We start from the raw sequence: 21,767 nt of genomic DNA on the forward strand, positions 1-21,767 counted from the left end.
AAAATCCTACCACGTTAGACTCTGGTCAAATAGTTTCTTCTGAGGACTGGTTTTGATAAGAAGAAGAGAATGCTCTGGTACATTTCAAAATGGTTTCTTTTCTTCTCCCCCTGCAAAGGGGATTATTTTCTCACTGTAAGGAGCTGATAGAGCACCTTGAGGTAAAACTCATAAAAGTGTGGGGGTTCCCTATTACTGGGTCTCCCTGGAGTTTTTAACTTTCTTGCCCATCATGAGCCTCCAGCAGTTTGTCAATTATAGTTCAAGTTTTCCTTTATAGGTACTGATTCCCATGGAAGTTTCTGTTCATGGGTTTTTGTCCCAGTAATATGATCCTCTGTATCTACCTATTTTTCTCTCCAATACTTGGAACACTGATTTGCTCTGTGACCTAATTTTTCTGATGGATCTCCAAAGAGTTGTTGGTTTTTCAGTTTTTTCATCTTTTTAATTGTCTTTAGAATAGTGGCAACTTCTAAGCTCCTTAAATGCTAGGCTGGACACCAGAAGTTGGACACATACACATTTGTTTGTCTTAATTATCTTATTTATCTACTTAGCATCACCAGGATAATGTTGACTAGAAGGGTAATAGTAGATATTTTTGTTTTGTTTTTGAGCTTAGAAGAAAGGATTCAGTATTTCACCATTACTAATGATATTTGCTGTTATGTATGATCAAGATAAGGAAGTGATCATTTATTCCTGATTGCCAAAGTTCTTTGTTTATTTTTAAATCTTGGATGGGTACTGAATGTTACAATATGTTTTCTCTGCATCTACTGTAATGATCATATAATTTTTTCACTTTTATTATAAGGTACGTTATATTGATGTTTGAATTTTTAAGCAACTTTGCATTCCTGGAATAATTTCCTCTTGGCCTTTTTCTTTATATTGTTGGATTATATTTGCTAATATTATTGAGGATTTTTGAATCTATGTTTATGAGGACATTGGTCTGTAGATTTCTCTTGTAATGTACTTGCCAAGGTTTTTCTGGCCTCATAAAAGGAAGTGTTTCCTCTTATTTTATTATCTGAAGAGTTTGCATAATATTGGTAATATTTCTTCCTTGAATGTTTGGAAAACTTCACTAGTGTGGCAGACAGGCTCTGGAATCACCTCTGTGGGAGGGCTTTTAATTATAAGCTCAATATCTTTAGCAAACATAAAACTGTTTTTTCATTTTATATTTTAATAAGTGTATTTTTCAGGAAATGTTTCTGTTTTATCCAAATTTTCAAATTTATTAGAATAAATTTCAGTGTATCTTACTATCAATATCTATAGACATATATAGTTATATCTCTTTTTTCATTACTAATTCTAATATTATGATTTCCCTATTACTTAATCAATCTTGATGAAGGTATATTAATTTCATTAATCTTTTCAAAGAACTGTCTTTTAGTTTTATTGATTTTTTTTATTAGACTACAATTTTCTAGATCATTGACTTATGCTCTGAGATTATATTCATCATCATCCCTTTTTGGGGGTTTATTTGGTATATTTTTTGTAGATTAAGATGGAGCTTGGGTAATTAGTTTTCAATTTTTTTGCTTTTGTAATATTTGCATTTAAAGTTTTAGTAACTGGATTATCTGACAATTTTTGGTATGTCCGATTTTTATTATAATTTGGTTCAAAATATTATCTAATTTTTGTTGTGGTTTAAATTATGTATCTTAGATTGTTTAAATGTGTTGCTTAAATCCTGATTTAGGGATTTTATAGTTATCTTCCTAGTACCTATTTCTATTTGATTCTTTTGTGGTCAAAAACCATGCTTTCCATGATTTCAATTCTTTGAGATTTGCTTAGACTTGCTTTATCATTCAACATGTGGTCTATTTAAATAATTTTCCTTGGGCACTTTAATAGATGTATTATATGAATTATTGAGTATAGTGTTTGGTATATGACAATTAACGTAAGTTAATAATGTTCAAATAGGGACTTAATCTTCTAAGATGAACAAGAGGTTTTGATCAATTATATATAACAATTGTTTTTAAGAAATTAGAAAACAAGATGCACAAGACTATAATCTATGAGGGAAGTAAAACAAACTGAGCCATAAGATTATCCTGGCTTTCTATCTAGTGGCATTTACCAGACCATGATGCAGGGAGACCCAAGTACTGTAGAGAAAACTCACTGAACTGAGCAGTCATCAGAATTTTGGGAAATTGTAGTGGCTATAATTTTCAGGTGGAAGTTTGAGAGTGGAAGGAGCTATACAGAGAAAACTTCAAAAATGTCTGGGGTCCCTTTGAGTTTTTGGCTGACCACTTAGTGTACCTAAATAGAGTTTGAATATAAGAGGCTGGGCAAAGGACAACTACCTGGAAAAGAAAAACTACTAAACTGCAAAACTATCAGGGTTCACATATTATTGGGAGACATTATTTAAGTTCTAACTTGCTACTGCGGAGTGTCCTCATTAAACACTCAGGGCATTCAGTGGAGACCCAGAAAAGCCATACCTTTGGAATGAGAATAAATTATCCCTAGAGTAAAACGTACTCTAGGAACACCTCCATGGTTCAGTCAGAAGAGCATGTGACTCTTGGTCTCAGGGTCATGAATTTGAGCCCCAGGCTGAGTGTAGAGATTATTTTACTAAATAAATGAACAAACAAACAAACAAATAAATCCATTATTAAAAAGCTTAAAAAGAAGCTTCAAACTAATTAAGATAATCCATGAGAAAATGGATACCCATCTGAAGAAAATTCAAACCACTTAAAGGGAAAGAAACATAATATACATATTATCCAGTATCCAGTAAAAATACTAGACATATGAAAAAGCAAGAAAACAAAACTATAAGCATGAGAAAAATTGGTCAATAGAAAGAGACCCAGAAATTACAGAGATGATAGGATTAGCAATGACAATGACTTTAGCATAGCTATTATAACCTGAAACCATAAATCTCCTAGAAGAAAACATAGGCAGTAATCTCTTTGACACTGGCCATAGAAACATTTTTCTAGATGTGTCTCCCCAGGCAAGGGAAACAAAAGCAAAATTAAACTATTGATACTATACCAAAAGGAAAAACATTTGTTCAGGGAAGAAAACTATCAACAAAAAGGCAACCTACTCAGTGGAAGATGATGTTTGCATATGATATATCCAATAAGGAGCTAATATCCAAAATATATAAAGAACTTATACCTCTTAACACCAAAAAAAAAAATCCAATTAAAAAATGGAAGAGGACCTAACTTTCCTGAAGACACTTTCCTGAAGAAGACATACAAATGGTCAACAGATACATGAAGAGATGCTCAACATCAGTAATCATTAGGGAAATGCAAATCAGAACTACAGTGAGATATCGTCTTGCACTTGACAAAGTGGCTAAAATCAAAACCGAGAAATAACAAGTATTCATGAAGATGTGGTGAGAAAGAAACTCTCTCATGCATTGTCAGGAGAAATGCAAATTGGTGCAGCCACTGTGGGAAACAGCATGGAGGTTTCTCTCCATGTGATCTCTATGTGAATTACCATGTGATCCAGTAATTCCTCTACTGTGTATTTACCCAAAGTAAAGGAAAACACTAATTCAAAAAGATATATGCACCCCTGTGTTTATTATTTATTATTTATCATAAATTTATATTTATTATTATTTATTATTTATCATAGCAAAGACATGGAAGCAGCCCAAACATTCATCTATAGATGAATGGATGAAGAAGAAATCCTATACACATGTAATACACACACACACACACTAGAACATTACTTAACAATAAAAATGAATGAGAAACTGCCATTTGCAACAACATGGATGGACCTAGAGGCATAATGTTAAGTGAAATAAGTCAGTCAGAGAAATACAAATACCATATGATTTCACTCATGTGGAATTTAGGAAACAAAACAAATGAACAAAGAAAGAAAGAGACAAAAAGTGGACGTGGGATACAGAGAAAAACTGCTGGTTGGGAGAGAGAAGGTGGGTAGGGGAAGGGATAAAGAGGATTAAGAATACATTTATCTTGATGAACACTGAAAAATATATGGAATTGTTAAATCATTATACTTCTGAAAATGATGCTGTATGTTAATTATACTTTGATAAAAAATAAAATAGCTATTATGAATATATTCAAGGATTTAAAGGAAAATATGAACATAATAATGAGAAATGGAAACAATAAAAAAGAGCATATAGAAATTCAGGAAGTCAAAAATATAGGGTCTGAGATTTAAAAATAAATACCTCATAAATGTAAATGCAAACAATTAACTGTAGATGAAAAGGTAAGTGAAACTAAAGACAGGGCGATCAAAACCATCCAAACAGAAGCACAGGGAGAAAAAACTGAACAAAGACTCATAGCTTATGAGAAATAATGATGTACCATATGTGCAATAAGAGTACTTAAAGGTGATAGACACCCCCCAAAAAAGTGTGTGTGTGTGTGTGTGTGTGTGTGTGTGTGTATTTGAAGAAATAATGGCTGAAAAAATTCCAAATTTTGTCAAAAAATATAGAAGTTCAGATTTGAGGACAAAGAGAAAGAAAAATGTATATCAAAGCACACCAAAATCAAATTGCTGAAAGCTAACAAAAGAGAATCTTAAAAGTCACCATAGACACATTGTTTATAGCAGTACCAAGAGATTATCCCTGACTTCACATCAGAAAAAATACAAGGTAGAAATATTTCAACTACATCTTTAGGAGTCCTAAAGGAAGAAAAAAACATTTTTAACCTAGAATTCATTATTTAATAAAATATTATTTCACAAAAATATTATTTAACATTAACATTAACATAAACATTATTTAACAAAAATATTCTTAAAAATTTTAGATGAAATAAAGGTAATTCAGACAAACAAAAGTTCAGGAAATTCATTGCCAGTAGATTTTCACCACAGAAAAATCTAAAGCAATTTTGTCAGCCCTGAAGGAAAATGGAAATTCAGATTTTAAAAGAAAAGAGGAGTAGTAGAAATGGTATATCTGAAGGCAAAGATAAAAGAAATTTGTAATTCTAGTAATTAATTTAGGTATAATTGACCTTATAGCAAAAACAATAACAATGTTATGGAGTTTATAATAAAATATAATATAATAAAATATAATAAAACAATATGTATCACAACAATAACACAAAAGATGGGGAGCAGTTTTAACTTTCTTACATTATATTTGAAGTAGTATATAATTTGTTCATAGATTGTTGCAATAGGGTTTATATTGAAATTTTTTTTTTTTTAGAATTATTTTTTTTTTATTAATTTTTATAAACATATATTTTTATCCCCAGGGGTACAGGTCTGTGAATCACCAGGTTTACACACTTCACAGCACACACCAAATCACATACCCTCCCCAATGTCCATAATCCCACCCCCTTCTCCCAAACCCCCTCCCCCCGGCAACCCTCAGTTTGTTTTGTGAGATTAAGAGTCACTTATGGTTTGTCTCCCTCCCAATCCCATCTTGTTTCATTTATTCTTCCTCTACCCACTTAAGCCTTCATGTTTTTTGCGAACCTCCACACCCAATCTGGGGCTTGAACTTACAACCCCAAGATCAAGAGTTACCTGCTCTACTGACTAAGCCAGCCAGGTGCCCCATATATTGAAAATCTTTGATTAGCTATTAAATAATGAAACAAAGGTATAGGTAATAAGTCAATAGAGAAGATAAATGAAATTCTAAAAAAATAAATTAATTATAAGTCAGGGAAAGGGGACAAAAGGAAAAAATATAGGTAAAAATATAGAAAACAAAGCAAGATGATAGACTTAACCTCTATTAATAATTACATTAAATGTAAATAGACTTTAGTAATTTTATAAGGTAGAGATTGTCAGATCATATCTAAAATGATTTAACTAATACACTGGCTATGAGAAATACAGTAAATATAAAGATGTAGATAGGTTAAAAGTAGAAGCGTGAGCAAAAATACACTATACAAATACTGGTGATAATAAAACTGAAATGGCTATAATAATATAAAGGTAGACTTCAAAAAAAGAAATACTCCAGAGATAAAGAATAATATTTATTCTTTATATATATTTATGTATATAAAATATATATTTATAATGCTTAAAAAGTCAATTCATAAAGGAGTTATAAAATTCCTAAATATGAAGAGGTTCAAAATACATGGAGCAAAAGTTGACAGAACTGAAAGGAAAAAAAAAAGAGATGTAACAATGCAATTGTTGGAGATTTCAGTAATCATCTTTTATAATTTGAAGGGAAAAACAAATAAACAAAAATCCAAAGACCTGAACAATCCTATCAATCAACTTAGGCTAATTGACATTGATAGAGCATTATACTAAAAATACTGCAGAATAATTACTCTTTTCAAATGAATATGGAGCATCTCACAAGATAAAATCTATGTTGGTCCATAAACCACATCGCGATAAATATAAAGAGATTGAAATTATGTAAAGTATATTCTCTGACCACAGTGGGAGTAAATTGAAAATAGATAACAAAAAGAAATTTTAGAAATTCCTGAATATTTGGCAATTAAACCACATACGTCTAAATAAGTCATATACCAAAGAAGAAAGAACAAGGAAAATTATAAAATATATTAAACTGAATGATAATGAGAGCAAAACCTACCAAAATATGTGGGATGAAGCTAAAACAGAACTTTAAGGAAAATTTCATAATTTTGAAGATATCATTTTTTAAAGATTACTTGTGTATTTTATAAAGAGAGAGAGACAGGGAGGCAGGGAGGATGGGCAGGGACAGGGAGAAAGAGAATCTCAAGCGACTGTCCACTGAGTAGAGCCCAACCCTATGGGGCTTTATCCCAGGACCCTGAAATCATGACCTGAGATGAAATCAATAGTTAGATATTCAACTGACTAAGCCACCTAGATGCCCCTAAGTATATTAAAGATGATACAGGATTAAAATAGATTCAAGATAAGTATAGTAAAAATCCAAGATCTTTTTTGGACAGGCAACCTGATTCTAAAATTCTAAAATTTATATGGAAATGCAAAGAACCTAAGAGAGCCAAAAAAGAAATATTATAATAATAAAGTCAAATAGAAGAACAATTTGGAGGACTTAAACTATGTCATTTCAAGACTTACCATAAAGCTATAATAATCAAAACAGTTTGGTATGGTATAAGGTTAATGAACAGATCAATAAAACAGAACAAAGAATCTAGAAACTAGAAATAGACCTACACACACAGAATAAGTCAAAGTGGATTATAGATCTAAATATAAAGCTAAAACATAAAGCTTTAGAAGAAAACACAGAAAAATAAGTTTGTGATCTCAGTGGAGGTAAAGATTCTTTAGATGGTACCAAGAAAACACTGCTCATAAAGAAAAACTTGGTAATTGGGTAACATCAAAGTAAATGACTATTGCTCTTTAAAATACACCTTGTGAAAATAAAAAGGCATACTGCAGACCAGGTAAAAATATTTACAATACATATAACTGACAAAATATTTAAATAGATAATTCTTAACTATGTGTATATAATATGTAATATAAATACGTGTATATATAACATATAAATGTGTAGTTTATAAAATATGTTTAAATATATAAATTACTCTTTTTTTTTTTTTTTTTTTTTTTTAAAGATTTTATTTATTTATTTGACAGAGAGAAATCACAAGTAGTCGGAGAGGCAGGCAGAGAGAGAGAGAGGGAAGCAGGCTCCCCACTGAGCAGAGAGCCCGATGCGGGACTCGATCCCAGGACCCTGAGATCATGACCTGAGCCGAAGGCAGCGGCTTAACCCACTGAGCCACCCAGGCGCCCTATAAATTACTCTTAAAATTCATTAAGGCAAAACCAGAATGACTACCATTAACATACTAGGATTGTTAATGAGAAAATGAAGCAACTAGAAATCTCATACTTTGTTGGTAGAAGTATAAAATGATGCAACCACTTTGGAAAACTTTTTGACAGTTTCTTATAGAGTCAGTCACGGGGGCACTTGGGTGGCCCCATTGGTAAGCCTCTGACTCGTGCTTTTGGTTCGGGTCATGATCTCCTGGTTGGAGATCTAGCCCCGCAATGGGCCCAGTGTTCAGTGCAGAGTCTGCTTGAGATTCTTCCCTCTTCCTTCTCCCTCAGCAGCTGCTTCTCCCCTTGCTCACTCTCTCTCTCTAAATTAAATACATAAATAAAATCTTAAAAAAATAAATTCAGGCACAGAACAGCCGTACTTTTAGAAGAAATTCCATTATAGAGGGAAAAAAGAGACATATTAATAAAAAGATTATGAATGAGTTTTTCTATTAGCCTTATTTCTAATAGCTCAAAAGTGGGGAAAATCTGCATGTCCATAACAGATAAATAGATAAACAAGTTTTGTGTGTATACAATGGAAATCTACCCATTAACAAAAAGGACCAAATTGCTAACCCATGTTGCAACATGATTGAATTTCAAAAATCTTAATTTATATTCAAAAAAGTTCCTACTGTATTCTTTCATAGTCTTTTATGAAATTCAAGAGTAGGCAAAACTATTCTGTAGTAATAGAAATCAGTTCAGTGGTTGCCCAGGGCTAGGATTATGGATCATTGAAAGAGAGCACAAGATAACTATTATCTTCTTTGGGGTGACAGATACATGAATGTATAATTAGGCAAAATTCATAGAATTTACATTTAAAATGAGTGCCTTTATTACATGTATATATTAAATTATACATCAGTATGATTAATTTTAAAAAGCAAAGTTGTTCTGTAGTTGCTTGACATACACAAAAACGTAATTTTTTTTAGTATATTAGGGAATTTATTTTTGTACTTACTATATGCAGAGCTCTGGATTAAATATAATGGAAGAATGCAAAGTAGTATTGGAAACATTTCTTGACCATCAAGGAACTTAATATTTAGTTAGAGTAATGCAGTAGGAACTTAATCATATGGTGGTAAAATTGTTAAGTAACAGCAGTGATAAATGTAGAAAAGAGTTGTGAAGGTCAGAGGTAATGAGTTGATCCATGAAGAGAATATAAAAAGCACAGTGCCTGACAGATAATATATGCTCAACAAGTTTATTTTGTTTTTTGGAGGATATGAATTTCCAAGGTATAATTGAGGAGGTGGTATTTAATAATGTAGGCCCTACAAAATAGGAAGGGTTTTAGAAAGCATCAAGAACTGGGGAGACATTCAGATCAGAAGGACGTCATGTGCAAAGGTAAAGTGAAAAAACACATGTTTTGTACAAAAGAGTGATATATATTTAGTGCCCTCATTTGAACAGAATGAAAAGCTTCATGCAGGAAGAATAATAGGCAGTGAATCACTAGGCCTAGATTATGGAGGTTCTTAAAACCAATTTAAGAAGTATAACCTTATGTTAAATTTATATTTATGGGAGCGCCTGGGTGGCTCAGTGGGTTAAGCCGCTGCCTTCGGCGCAGGTCATGATCTCAGGGTCCTGGGATCGAGTCCCGCATCGGGCTCTCTGCTCAGCAGGGAGCCTGTTTCCTCCTCTCTCTCTCTCTGCCTGCCTCTCTGCCTACTTGTGATCTCTCTCTGTCAAATAAATAAATAAAAAATCTTTAAAAAAATTTATATTTATGAATTGTCTATGTAGAAATAAAACAGACAATAAAAAAGAAATAAAACAGACAAGAAAGGCTATTTCATCAGAAAAAAAACCCTTATTTTGTAATTTCATTATAACACTAAATAAAAAGTCAATTAACCAGAACAGTGAAGTTGTTTTGATGAACACAAAACTGAAATTGGGGCTTGCTGATTTTATTTTATTTTTAAAGATTTTATTTATTTATTTGACAGACAGATCACAAGTAGGAAGAGAGGCAGGCAGAGGGTGGGGGACTCAGGCTTCCTGCAGAGCAGAGAGCCCAATGCAGGGCTCAATCCCAGGACCCTGAGATCATGACCTGAGCCAAAGGAAGAGGTTTAACCCACTGAGCCACCCAGGCACCCCAAGGGGCTTGCTGATTTTATTTTTTTTTATTTTTTTTTTTAAAGATTTTATTTATTTATTTGACAGAGAGAGATTACAAGTAGGCAGAGAGAGAGAGAGGAGGAAGCAGGCTCCCTGCTGAGCTGAGAGCCCGATGCGGGACTCGATCCCAGGACCCTGAGATCATGACCTGAGCCGAAGGCAGTGGCTTAACCCACTGAGCCACCCAGGCGCCCGGGGCTTGCTGATTTTAAATGGGAGTTTTTTGTTTGTTAGTTTGGATTTGGGTTTTGTTTTTTGTTTTACACCATCTTCCACTTTATTTCTGCTATATTTTCTTTTGGTTGCATCATGTTTAGAAAATCTTAATTTAGATAGCTAAATTTTAAATAACAATCCTATAACAGTTTAAATAATTAATTAATTAATTTAGAGAGGTGGAGGAAGTTTAGATGGGGAGAGAGAAAATCCTTGAGCAGACTGCCTGCTGAGCACAGAGCCTGACAAAGGGCTCGATCTCACAACCCTGAGATCATGACTTGTGCCAAAACCAAGAGTTAGATGCTTAACTGACTGAGTCACCCTAGTACTCCTACAACAGATTACTTTAAAGTTGCTACATATCTTTCAATAAAGCAGAGGTTTATTTCAAGATTTGGATAATAATTGTTTTAACCTGGTAGTAAAAGTTAACATGTTGGTTTTGGTAGTTTCCAGTGTGTTACCATTTGGAATATAAAAGATTTGAGTAGGTATGGCAGTTTTTATTATAGTTTTAATATTGTTTAGATTTATTTTTTTAAGCTGCAAAGGGCAGAAACCCAACTCATACTAGTTTAAGCAATAAATAGGACTCTATCAGCTACATTACCAAGAAGATCAGGAGCAGCTCTTTTTTTGGACTGGTTCTCTTGGGTCTCAGGCCTTTGCACTTCAACTAGAACTTACACTGTCAAGCCTCCTGGGTCTGCAACTGGTGTGACTGTGGGTTTTGGGACTTTGGCTCCATAACCAGGGCTGGGGTGCCTGGGTGGCTCAGTTGATGAAGCATCCAAATCTTTTTTTTTTTTTTTAAGATTGATTTTATTTATTTGTTTATTTATTTATTTATTTGACAGACAGAGATTACAAGTAGGCAGAAAGGCAGGCACAGAGAGAGAAGGAAGCAGGCTCCCCACTGAGCAGAGAGCCTGATGTGGGGCTCGATCTCAGGATCCTGGGATCATGACCTGAGCTGAAGGCAGAGGCTTTAACCCATTTAGCCACCCACGTGCCCCAAAGCATCCAAATCTTGATATCAGCTCAAGTTATGATTTCCTGGTGGTGAAATCAAGCCCCACATCAGGCTCTGTGCTCAGCGGAGGAGTATGCTTGAAATTCTCTCTCTCTCTCCCCTCAGCCCTTACCAACTCAAATAAATAAATAAATCTTTAAAAAAATTTGTTTGGCTTTGCTTTTTTTAGATGTAAATATGCTAACATACTTAGCATATGTAGATGTAAAGATTTTAACATATGTTGCATGTATATATGTAAAGATGTGAAGATTTTGTTTATTTTCTCTTCTCTCCTGTCTGTTTTTCTTCATATTTTTGGCTTCATTCACTCTTATTTCATACAGGCTCTTTCCATGTGCCAGAGAAGATGGGCTTGACAAGTCATGCTTATACTTTCCAACCCAAGTTTTAAGAGAGCCTTTCCACATAGTTCCAGCGGAGAAAATTACTGTCTGTGTGGCTAGCAGGAGCAGTAGGAAGCTGGCGGTAGAGCTCTGTGACTGGTAACTCCATCAGGATGATAGTGGTATTCAGAAATATTTCCCCAAAGAAACCTAAAGAAGGGATATAGGACACCAAAGTTATTGTTTTCACAGTCTAAAATAGTTTCTAAAAAGCAGTTAAGTATTGAAAAATGTAGAAATGAAACATTTATAGAACCCAAGAACAGTGTCCTATGTTCTATGGTTTGATTACCTTAGCTTTTGGCAACGGAGCCACAAAATATAGGGAAGGTCATGAGAGGAGGTCATGATGAGTAATAATTTTATGAAGATGGACAGCCGTGGTTTCTTTTCTTTCTTTTCTTTTCTTTTTTTTTTTTTTTAAGATTTTATTTGTTTATTTGACAGACAGAGATCACAAGTATGCAGAGAGGCAGGCATAGAGAGAGGAGGAAGCAGGCTCCCCGCCGAGCAGAGAACCCGATGCGGGACTCGATCCCAGGACCCTGAGACCATGACCTGAGCCAAAGGCAGAGGCTTTAACCCACTGAGCCACTCAGGCGTCCCTGGACAGCCGTGGTTTCTTTCTTTCTTTCTTTTTTTTTTTTTTTTTAAGATTTTATTTATTTGACAGAGAGAAATCACAAGTAGTCGGAGAGGTAGGCAGAGAGAGAGAGAGAGTAGCAAGCTCCCTGCTGAGCAGAGAGCCCGATGCGGGACTCGATCCCAGGACCCTGAGATCATGACCTGAGCCCAAGGCAGCGGCTCAACCCACTGAGCCACCCAGGCGCCCCCAGCCGTGGTTACTTATAGAACTTTTTTGCTTGTTAACATTGTGGTTAATTTGAAGGTGTCATGGGCAATGAGCTTCCGTGAAAAACCAAGGTCTCTGGCTGCACATTTACTTCCATATGAAGATAAAACCTAATTTGGAAGGGATTTTTTTTTAAGTTCAATAGTATTTTTAAGCAGCCTCTTAACTATTCCTTAGTGGATGATGTTCAGAAAAGGAAAGCTCTTAGTTCAAACCAAGATAAGGTATTAAGGAAAAGGAAATATGAAGGAAGAGGAAGACCAGAATAACGGAGTTTGTATGGAGAACTGGCTGTTGAACACTACTGACTTTTCACGGCAGTACCTGGACTTTGTAGTGCCCCTCTCTGAGGAACTGGAGTGCTTCACTCTGTGTCGGAAACAAGAATAGATGTATTATTCCCTTTCTACAGTTGCTGCTGTGGTATAGAGACTATAATATTGATGTTCAAATATGATTTAAATAGTCATTTCAGTAAAACTAGCACAGAACTGGAGTCCAGGCTCTGTCACCAACTGCTTGACCTTGGGTAAGGCAAATGACTTCCTTATCTTGACTCTGTTCTCTTGTTTCTGAAATGAGGGTGTTGGTCTTAATGACCGTTGAAGTCTCTTTCATTGACAGCGGTAGGCTATGAGCCTCTGAATAGCCTGCTGGGTGTTCCCCTCTATCTCTCTATTGGCATTGGTTGTAGTTATACTTTGATGGCATGGGAGAGAAATTTGCTTTTGAGTGATCCCTCTGATACTGTTTAGGTGCTAAGCAGCCTTGGAAAGCAAATGAAAGATATATCTCTTTCCTGCTTAGAACAACGTGATTTCCATGAATGTCTGTTAAGTGCCAATTTTAAAGGATTCCCATGAAAAATTATCAAAGACTTTGGTAGACAAAAATGGTGCAAAGAAAGAATATTGCACCTAATGCAATGATGTCTGCATGTGTATTTCTGCCAGGTTTCAAGTGTGGATCTTTTTCTCCCTTATGAATATGCCAAAATCTTGCATCTAACAGTTCTAATGACATTTCCAAAGCTCCCATTGACACACACGTACATGCACACTCACAGTATATCTAGTAAAGTGGTTGTGGAATTAACATTTTTTCCTGGAAGGAAAAATATCTGATTTAATGACCAAATCATTTTAAGGCAGCACAACAAAATTTCACAGGAACTAAATCTATTTCTTCACACCGATCATGCATGTTTTACTCAAGCATTGAGTCATTAGCATGTTTATAATGGTTCTAATTTAGCACAACATTTTCTGAATTTTATCCTTGAGTCATTTACAAATTGTTCATATTGAATAAACAAAGGAAACAGATTGCATTTTATACTTAGTAATTTATCTGAAAGAAGAGGGGAGGGTTAATTGTTTTAAAGTTTTGGTCTGTTTGGGGAAGTGAGCCTGCTTTTTCATTGCTAGGCATAAATGCCATTTCTCATATTTTCGGGGATGGGGGGGTGCTATGGAGGAGTAAAATGAAAAATTAGGACCAGGACAAGATTGGCCACTCCCAGAGGGGAGTGTGGAGCAAAAGGGGAGCTGGCACGAGATTATCCAAAACAGTTGGTGCATTCCTTAATGATCAAGTGCTTGAGAAGTCCAGCTCTTCCTGGCAAAGCATCTGTGTTGATGTTTATATCACTGCCCTGCTGTATGGGAAAGGCATGCTTTCTCTCGCTGCTTGGCTAAAAATAGGATGGAATATAGCATTGTATGAGATATTTTAAGATAGCAAAAACATTTAAGAGGTTAAAGGTTTGGCTCTTGGATCAAAAAAGATCAGTGATACAACTCGTGTTTCTTGCAGACTGGATTTTATCTAGAGTTTGTCAGTGATTCGAACTCTGCGAAGGCAAGTTATTCTAGGTTCATTTGGTGCAGTCTGAAACTCCCATTCTGCTCTCTTCTCTGTCAGCTTCCCAGCATGAAGAGCAGGCCTGGAAACAGCCTCTATTTATACCCCCTTGTTCGTATTTGGAAAATCAGTTGTTTCATTGGAGAGAGGGGGAGAGAGAAGGACAGCACGAGCATTCGTCAGGGAGTGTGCTTTGTACGTTATAGTGACTTCAAAATAAAACTGGCACATTTTGGTGTCTAATTATTTTTAGTGAGCTTGGAGGGTTTTAATTAAAATTTAAGAGTGCTCTTCAAGCTCTCCAAGCTCCAATTTTATCCCACTGTATTGTGGAGCACTTGTCACTGTGGAAAAATGTACAGTAACTGGCATGTGCATCTCTGTTTCCTAATGAAAAATGTGGGATGGATGATCAGCTGGAGTATAAATACATGTATATAGTCTGAACTAGTAGTAAACCAAGGCCAAAGGTACTTTTGATAATTTACCATTGTTCTTGAACACATAAAAAATTTATTGCATTTGAGATCTATGATTCTATTGTAAAAATAAAAGGAATTGATTTAATATTCTCTTAAAAGATTAAAAGCAAGAAGAAATCTACATACTGTGGCAGCAGTCATTGTTTTTTCTCACTGAAATATTTTAAAGATATTTTTCATGTCATGTTTCTAGTGTTTCAGAATTTATAACTTCATCACATTGAGGCAGAAGGAATAGTGTTTACTCACAGGTGAATTGTTTTAAAGAACCTGTGCCCTAAAATTTTTTCCCATTATTCTTTCCTCTTCCCCTATGCTGTAGTTTTAGCAATCAGTGATTTATTTATTTATTCTCTTTGGCACATTTTAAATACTTTCACTTTGTGTGGAATATTGCTGTGGCTTTGTTTAACTAAGAATAATTTAAAATTATTCCTAAAATACTATCACACAGGTTAGGAAATAAATATTTCACATACTCTCACTTCAAATTTCTCTTGTATGATGAAGTTAATTGTTAGCACAATAAAGCATTCTTGACTCACCTGGCCTGAAACCTTGATACTTAGGAAGCAGAAATGTTACTTTGCAATCCATTATGCAGGGTATTTATTAAAAATTATTTCTGAATAGTATTTTTACTTTTTTCTTTAGAAGAAGTTTCTCAAAAAACTTACAGTGCAAAGGAAAAGAGAAAAACAAAAAACTGTGACTGAGAATAAATTTTAACATGTCAAAGCCTTTTATGTCCTTGATTAAATTATAAGCAAGAATTATAGTGCACCTCTTGATTTTTGAATTTTGTTTTAATCACATTATTTACAAAAATTACCTAAGATAAATGTAATAAAATCCTGCATTTCACTGAATATGTATTAGTTTATGGGCACTAATCCTTTCAAAGTAAGTTGGGTTAATTTTGGCATTTTCCCCCTTTATGCTGAAATATTATGGTTTACATTCTTTTTAATGTGTACATTTCATGGTGACCTTTTTTTAAATCTTGTAATGTTGTGGTTCTTTCTCATAATTTCCAAAAAGTATGTAGTATCTTTCCTATTTTTTAGCTGAAAGCAATTCAGTCAAAATACTAAAATTTGTGTAATCAAACTCAGATAGTAAAATATGCTATGTATTATTTCATGTTTTGAGAACTGTAGAACTACTGTCTAAGTATATTAGCTGTTCTCAAGTCAGTTGCTTAGAACATATTTTTCTGTATAAAATAGTCCAAGAATATCTAGGTGATATTAGGTCCCTTCATTGCATTTGGAATCCTCCATGACTACTGAGTTAAAGCCAGTCTGTGTGGTCTTACTCTTCCCGTGTACATAATACAAACTGGACTTCTTGACTTATTCTCACCTCTTTGGTTTTAGCCTTTGTGCGTGATCAGAATGGCGTTAAGTCTGATCTGATCAATTACCTCCGTAAAGCTAGTGTCCTATTAAGGTAGTTGAAGGATGTGCCACATAAAGGATAAATCCTTTTAATTTAAACCCTTACCTGGATATTGTGTTGAGTGGGAAATTTTAAAACATAAATTTTCATTTACAACTTTATTATATATTTCCTCACTCCAAGTCAGAAACGCCTCAGGGGTAGCAGTAGTGTCCTTCACCTGTGTGGTATTTGTTACTACTCTGTATCTTCTGATCTTTCCCCCCTCATCTTACTTGCTTTACATTATGGTATGGGGCATGCTAAAACTAATTGTGGCATGCCCTTTGAGGTTGGCAGTCAGATAATCAGGTGAGAAAGAGGGGGGTTTTTCAAGAGACTTCCTGAGTTTTGAATCTTCCTGGAATCTCTTAGAATTGAGGTTAAATTGATAAAGCTATATGCAGGACTTCTTTTGTCCTGTAGTGAAAAGCAATCAGTGACTGTTATTAAATATTTTCATGAGTTATAAATATAAACATGGAAAGCCTGCTTTATTTTTTTCCCCCTCAGTTTCTTCTACCGAAATGGGAACTCATATTAACTAGATTAACTCAGCATTATGTTGAGGATTAATTTTTTAATAGGAATGTGAAATGCTTTGATGTTATTAACCATTTTATTAATGAGTAGCTTTTATGTGAAGCTGTGTACACATGGTCTGATTTATGTTTGAAGTGTGTGTTCCTATTGTCCATACAGTTCTATTTTTCTCCCATGAAGCTTTAGCATTCTTTTCCTGGAGCTCTGAAAGATTTCAGGTCTATTTATAGAAATGAGAGACATATTTTAGCCTGTTTTACATTTAGTGTGTATCTAATCCTAGTTTATGAACTTGCTCTGAATTTGTGATCATTACTAGTAAATTGGGCTTTTGTCTTTTACTATTATAATATATACTTTCAACTCAAATTTGAACCAAACAAATTATGCTTTAGCATTTATATAATTGATTATCAGTTTAGTGCAATGTTACAACGTGTATGAAAGGGTTAAAAAAGAAAAAGCACTAACAGAACTGATTGTAGGATAGGAACTTGAAGACATTTTGTTGATTATTCTTATCCATGATTTGATGTTCCATTGATTTCTCTCAGAAATTTAAAACTAATCTGTTAGGCATGGCTTTGAGGATTTATTTTTTAATTCCCAAATTTAGTATTTTCATTTCTATTACTTTAGCATGAAAACAAAATGTGTATAAACAAAGTACATACCTTATTTTTGAATTTGAAATAAAAGCAAGAGAACATTTTGGAAATTAAATGTAAATTGGCATATGTATATGCACATAGTTCCTTTTGGAAGGTCACTCAGTATCCAATTTTTAATCATGGTAGTAGAGAACTTGTTGAAGCCTAAAAAAATAGGAAAAAATAGAATAAAAGGAGGAGGGAAAGATAAAGGGAAGAGGGAAGGGAATGGGCAGTGAGATTTCACTTAATAGAACCAAGCTGACTTCTATTTAGAAAGAATTTTAGCTTCTGTGATAGCGAGCTGGAATGGTTGGTGTTCTTCATCAGCCATTTCATGGCACACTGATCTGGATTCCATCCATTCCTTGATTGATTGATCATGTCATGGACAAATGTTAATTGTTTTCACCAATACTTTCTAATGATGCAACGGTGTTCTCATTTCTTACCCAGGGCTCACTGTCTTTTTTGAAAGCTTATCTAGTTTCTAAAACCCTTTGGATCCATCTTGACCTTACTGTCATTCTAAAAAATTCAAGGAGATTTAGAAGTTGGAAAAAAAAAAAAATGAAAGGGAAAATGCTAAAGAGATAGGCACTGATATGGGAGAGGAAAGGCATTTGGAATTGGAGTAACTATTTTAAATATAATTTTAAAAAGAAGTTATCAGAATCTTGACACTTGGAATGTTAAAGTTAAATACAAGTGTGCTTTTCACAGAGGATTTAGTATTTAAATCTGCATTCCCTTTTGGAAACATGGCCTATTTGTTAAGATTTGAAGCTTAAAAAAAATATATATATATATATATATACACAGTTGTAAGCGGTAGCTCTAGTTGCATACCCATCTGAATAGATACAAAAAAAAATCATTGAGAAAGTTTTGCTGATTATTAGGACATTCTAAAATTTAGATTTCTGTAACCTTTATGAATCTTTATAGAAACAACTATAATCACTCCCTATAGTCTAGTATGTTATTTAGATATGCAGTAGGAAAAGTAGTGTTTAACTGAGTATTCCTTTATAAGAATATATATCCCTTTCTATATAAGAGAAAAGTTTTAGTAGTTTTTATTACTGAGGGACAGAGAACATTTTGACTTTATTTTCTTTGAATTTTTCTCTAAATAGGTATTTTACAAAAATTGCCATATTTTATTTCTTTTTTTAAGGACGAAGTGGTTACACTTTGATTGGTTTCTTCTCCCTTGAATATTTGTCATTCTTCCTTGAAGAGAACACTAATTTTGCTTAGACTTAAAAAAAAAAAAAATCACTTGGATTGAAAGGACTAACATTTAAACTTAAACCTATCATAGAAAAGAACCCCCTTTTCTGTCCTATCAGTCTAAAAAATGATAAGTGCTGCTGAATATTAATAGAATTATATTTATAATACCAAGACAAAATTATTAAGATTATCTTTTTTCCTGGGAATAGTTCAAATAATATTCTGGTAAAAATAAATTCAGTTGTGGTATTTTGTGATAGATACAATAATATAATTTTCTGTATCCTAGGGTTAAAAGAACAATGAAAAGTAACTTTGATCATTTTAAAATGAGAGAATTTCTCCATAAACTGGCTTTTTGGATTTGTAATATTTTAATACCTAAAAAATACATATGTAATATATTTAATCTTTACTTTTTTGCTCTAATAGATTCCTCCTGCATGGAAAAACTACTTTCAAAAGATTGGAAGGAAAAAATGGAAAGACTAAATACCAGTGAACTTCTTGGAGAAATTAAAGGTACAATATATGAAATATCAAACTTATCAGTGTGGAGAAGATGCTTACTGCTCTCTGTACCCTAATTAAATTCTTCCCTTTAATATCTGTTTATATATGAGAGGGTAAATGTATAGTGTGCCCTTGAACTTTTATTCCCATAATGTTTACAGAATGAAATTCTTGCCTTCTCTTTTTTAGTCTATAAACATATAAATTATTAGATAAATTCTTTCATTAATTTATTTAACAGAAAGGTATGAAAAAGAAACAAATGTCAAAAGATGAAGGACAAATTAAGTTAAAGATAATCTTAGTCTTTCTTGAAAGAAAGATTTCTTGAAATCATAATAATGGCTTAATTTATGAATCTATATCATTAATTTGAATTTCTTCTGGTCAAAAATGGTCAAGGATAGCACCTATAAAAAAGAGTTTATAGAATGTGTTGTACGTAATGACTTACGAGTGGATTTTGAAGCTTGGCTACCGTTTTTAAGTCCTGGCTCTGTCACTTAGCAGCTGAGTGACTTTGGGCAAGTCACTGAACTTTTCTATGTTTCTAATTCCTTGTATCCAAAATGGGAGAGTAAGAGTTTCTACCTCATAGACTCATTAAGAGGATTAATACAGTAAAACTTTGAGAACAGTTTCTGGCACTTAGAAAACACTCATGAGGTTAAATTGTGGTTGCTGTTTTTATTAAGATACCCATAGGATCATAGGTTGATTAATCTCACCCAAATTTCACAGGATTTAACTTTTCATGACCTCTGACCCTGCTGAGGATGAGCATCTTTAGTTCTGAAGATGTGTGATTAATACTATTATTTTGAAACATGTTAAGAACCATTAAAAATTAAGTTTCCCTATCAGTCAGAAAGTGCTTCTTCTTCCCTAAATCTCTCTTGCTGATGCTTTTGTGGAGAAGAAGGACTGTATAAGTTTTGGTATCATAAGTAGAATCCATGGTCATTAATTAATTCTGTAAGGTATCTCTTACAGTCATCACTCTGATTTGCACTAACAATTTGGGAATTTGCATTAGTTTTGTGAAGTTGTCAAACACAACTTCAGGTGAATCTTCCTATTGGTCATGGATAATGTCTCATTTAAGATAAACATCTGGCAATAGCTATCTGGTGAAAATGGTATTTTTAATTTGTTACAGAAAATTGTCTAGTGTTTAGGCATGTTGTGTTCAATTCAAGTGAAGACAAAAGGTAGCCATCGCTTTCCCAGGAAATAATTAGTAACTCGTTCTATTAACTAATACAGTATTAAAATTAAGTGGAAATTGGGTATTATTTTAAATTTTACTGCTTCTGTACCATACTCACTCATGAAGGGCATTTGATATTTTGGGGGGAAAAAAACTTTAACTTACCACTGATGTGTAGAAAGAAAGTCATTAGAGACATATTCTCCATCCAGCTGCAATAACATGTTGTGTGCTACTTTGCATGTCATTCTGGGTTTTCTATCCTTTCTGAAGTCATGGGTTTTACAACAGTGAGAACAGAAATGGTTTATGCAAAGGCAAGCTTTTGCCAGCATGAATGATGGGGGTCTTGCTTTTTCTTAGTCATGTGGAAGCTAACATTTTACTATGTTATGATTCAGCATCAAATTTTTCTGCTTTGGGTTATCTCCTCCCTCTTGACCCTTTCCATCTTTCTTTCTTTTTCATTCTGAATATGAATTTATAACGTGAAAACTATACTAGCCTGAGATGGCCAAAATGTCTTAATCTTGGGGAAAAAATGTGTAAATCTTGAAAGCAAAAACACATACAAAATTAGGCTCTTCAAATTCTTTAACTTTTTTTCTGGATTCTTTATGTGATATATGAATTTTTCACTTGTGAGCTGCTCTCAGTTTTATAAGCATAGGAGGTATGATTCTTACTAAATTTTTCATTGTTATTTACTTTACATAATTGTTTCTTTTTTACAAACTAATATTTTGTCACCATAAGTGTTATACAGAAAACATACCAATAATATAATGAGAACTGAAATAAAATTAAGTTTAAATTGTGTTCAGATAGCTTGATTCAACCACTGCTAAAACTCAACATGCATTTTTAGTCCAGGTGAGATCAGGCTAGCTAGTTATTATCCACCTAAATTAGTTATAATTATTCTGAAATTTTAAACTGATTTAAATACTATCCCCCATACATATTATTGTGGCTTATCAGGATTTTATGCCTTAAGCACTGTGCATTTTGAATACCTCTTATTTTTCCCTCATTACAAAATTTGTTGTAAATGAATTTATAGCAAATTCCCTTTTTACATATTTAGTGTAAAAATATAGAAATACAAAATAAAAATAATTAATTAGTTAATTAATTCTATGTCATGTTGCATGTCCTTTCCATTTTAATTAATACAAGTACTTGTTAAATCTTTTTAAAAATTTTTTTTTAATTTTATTTATTTCTTTGACAGAGACAGATCACAAGTAGGCAGAGAGGCAGGCAGAGAGAGGAGGAAGCAGGCTCCCTGCTGAGCAGAGAGCCCGATGCGGGACTCGATCCCAGGACCCTGAGATCATGAC

General features: G+C 33.6%; 1 protein-coding gene across 18 annotated transcripts in view; it reads left to right on the forward strand.

Annotated features, from left to right (window-relative positions):
- Positions 1–21,767, forward strand: part of SOX6 (SRY-box transcription factor 6) — a 609,548-nt gene that overhangs the window by 329,714 nt on the left and 258,067 nt on the right. For all 18 annotated transcript variants that reach the window (XM_045066197.1, XM_045066194.1, XM_045066196.1 and 15 more), the window contains one exon: positions 19,134–19,223. In XM_045066197.1, coding sequence (XP_044922132.1) covers positions 19,134–19,223 — 90 coding nt within the window. The remainder of the gene's footprint in view (positions 1–19,133; positions 19,224–21,767) is intronic.

This window comes from Mustela putorius, unplaced genomic scaffold (assembly GCF_011764305.1).
Source record: "Mustela putorius furo isolate JIRA1106 unplaced genomic scaffold, ASM1176430v1.1 tig00003859_pilon_pilon_pilon, whole genome shotgun sequence".
NCBI lineage: Eukaryota > Metazoa > Chordata > Mammalia > Carnivora > Mustelidae > Mustela > Mustela putorius.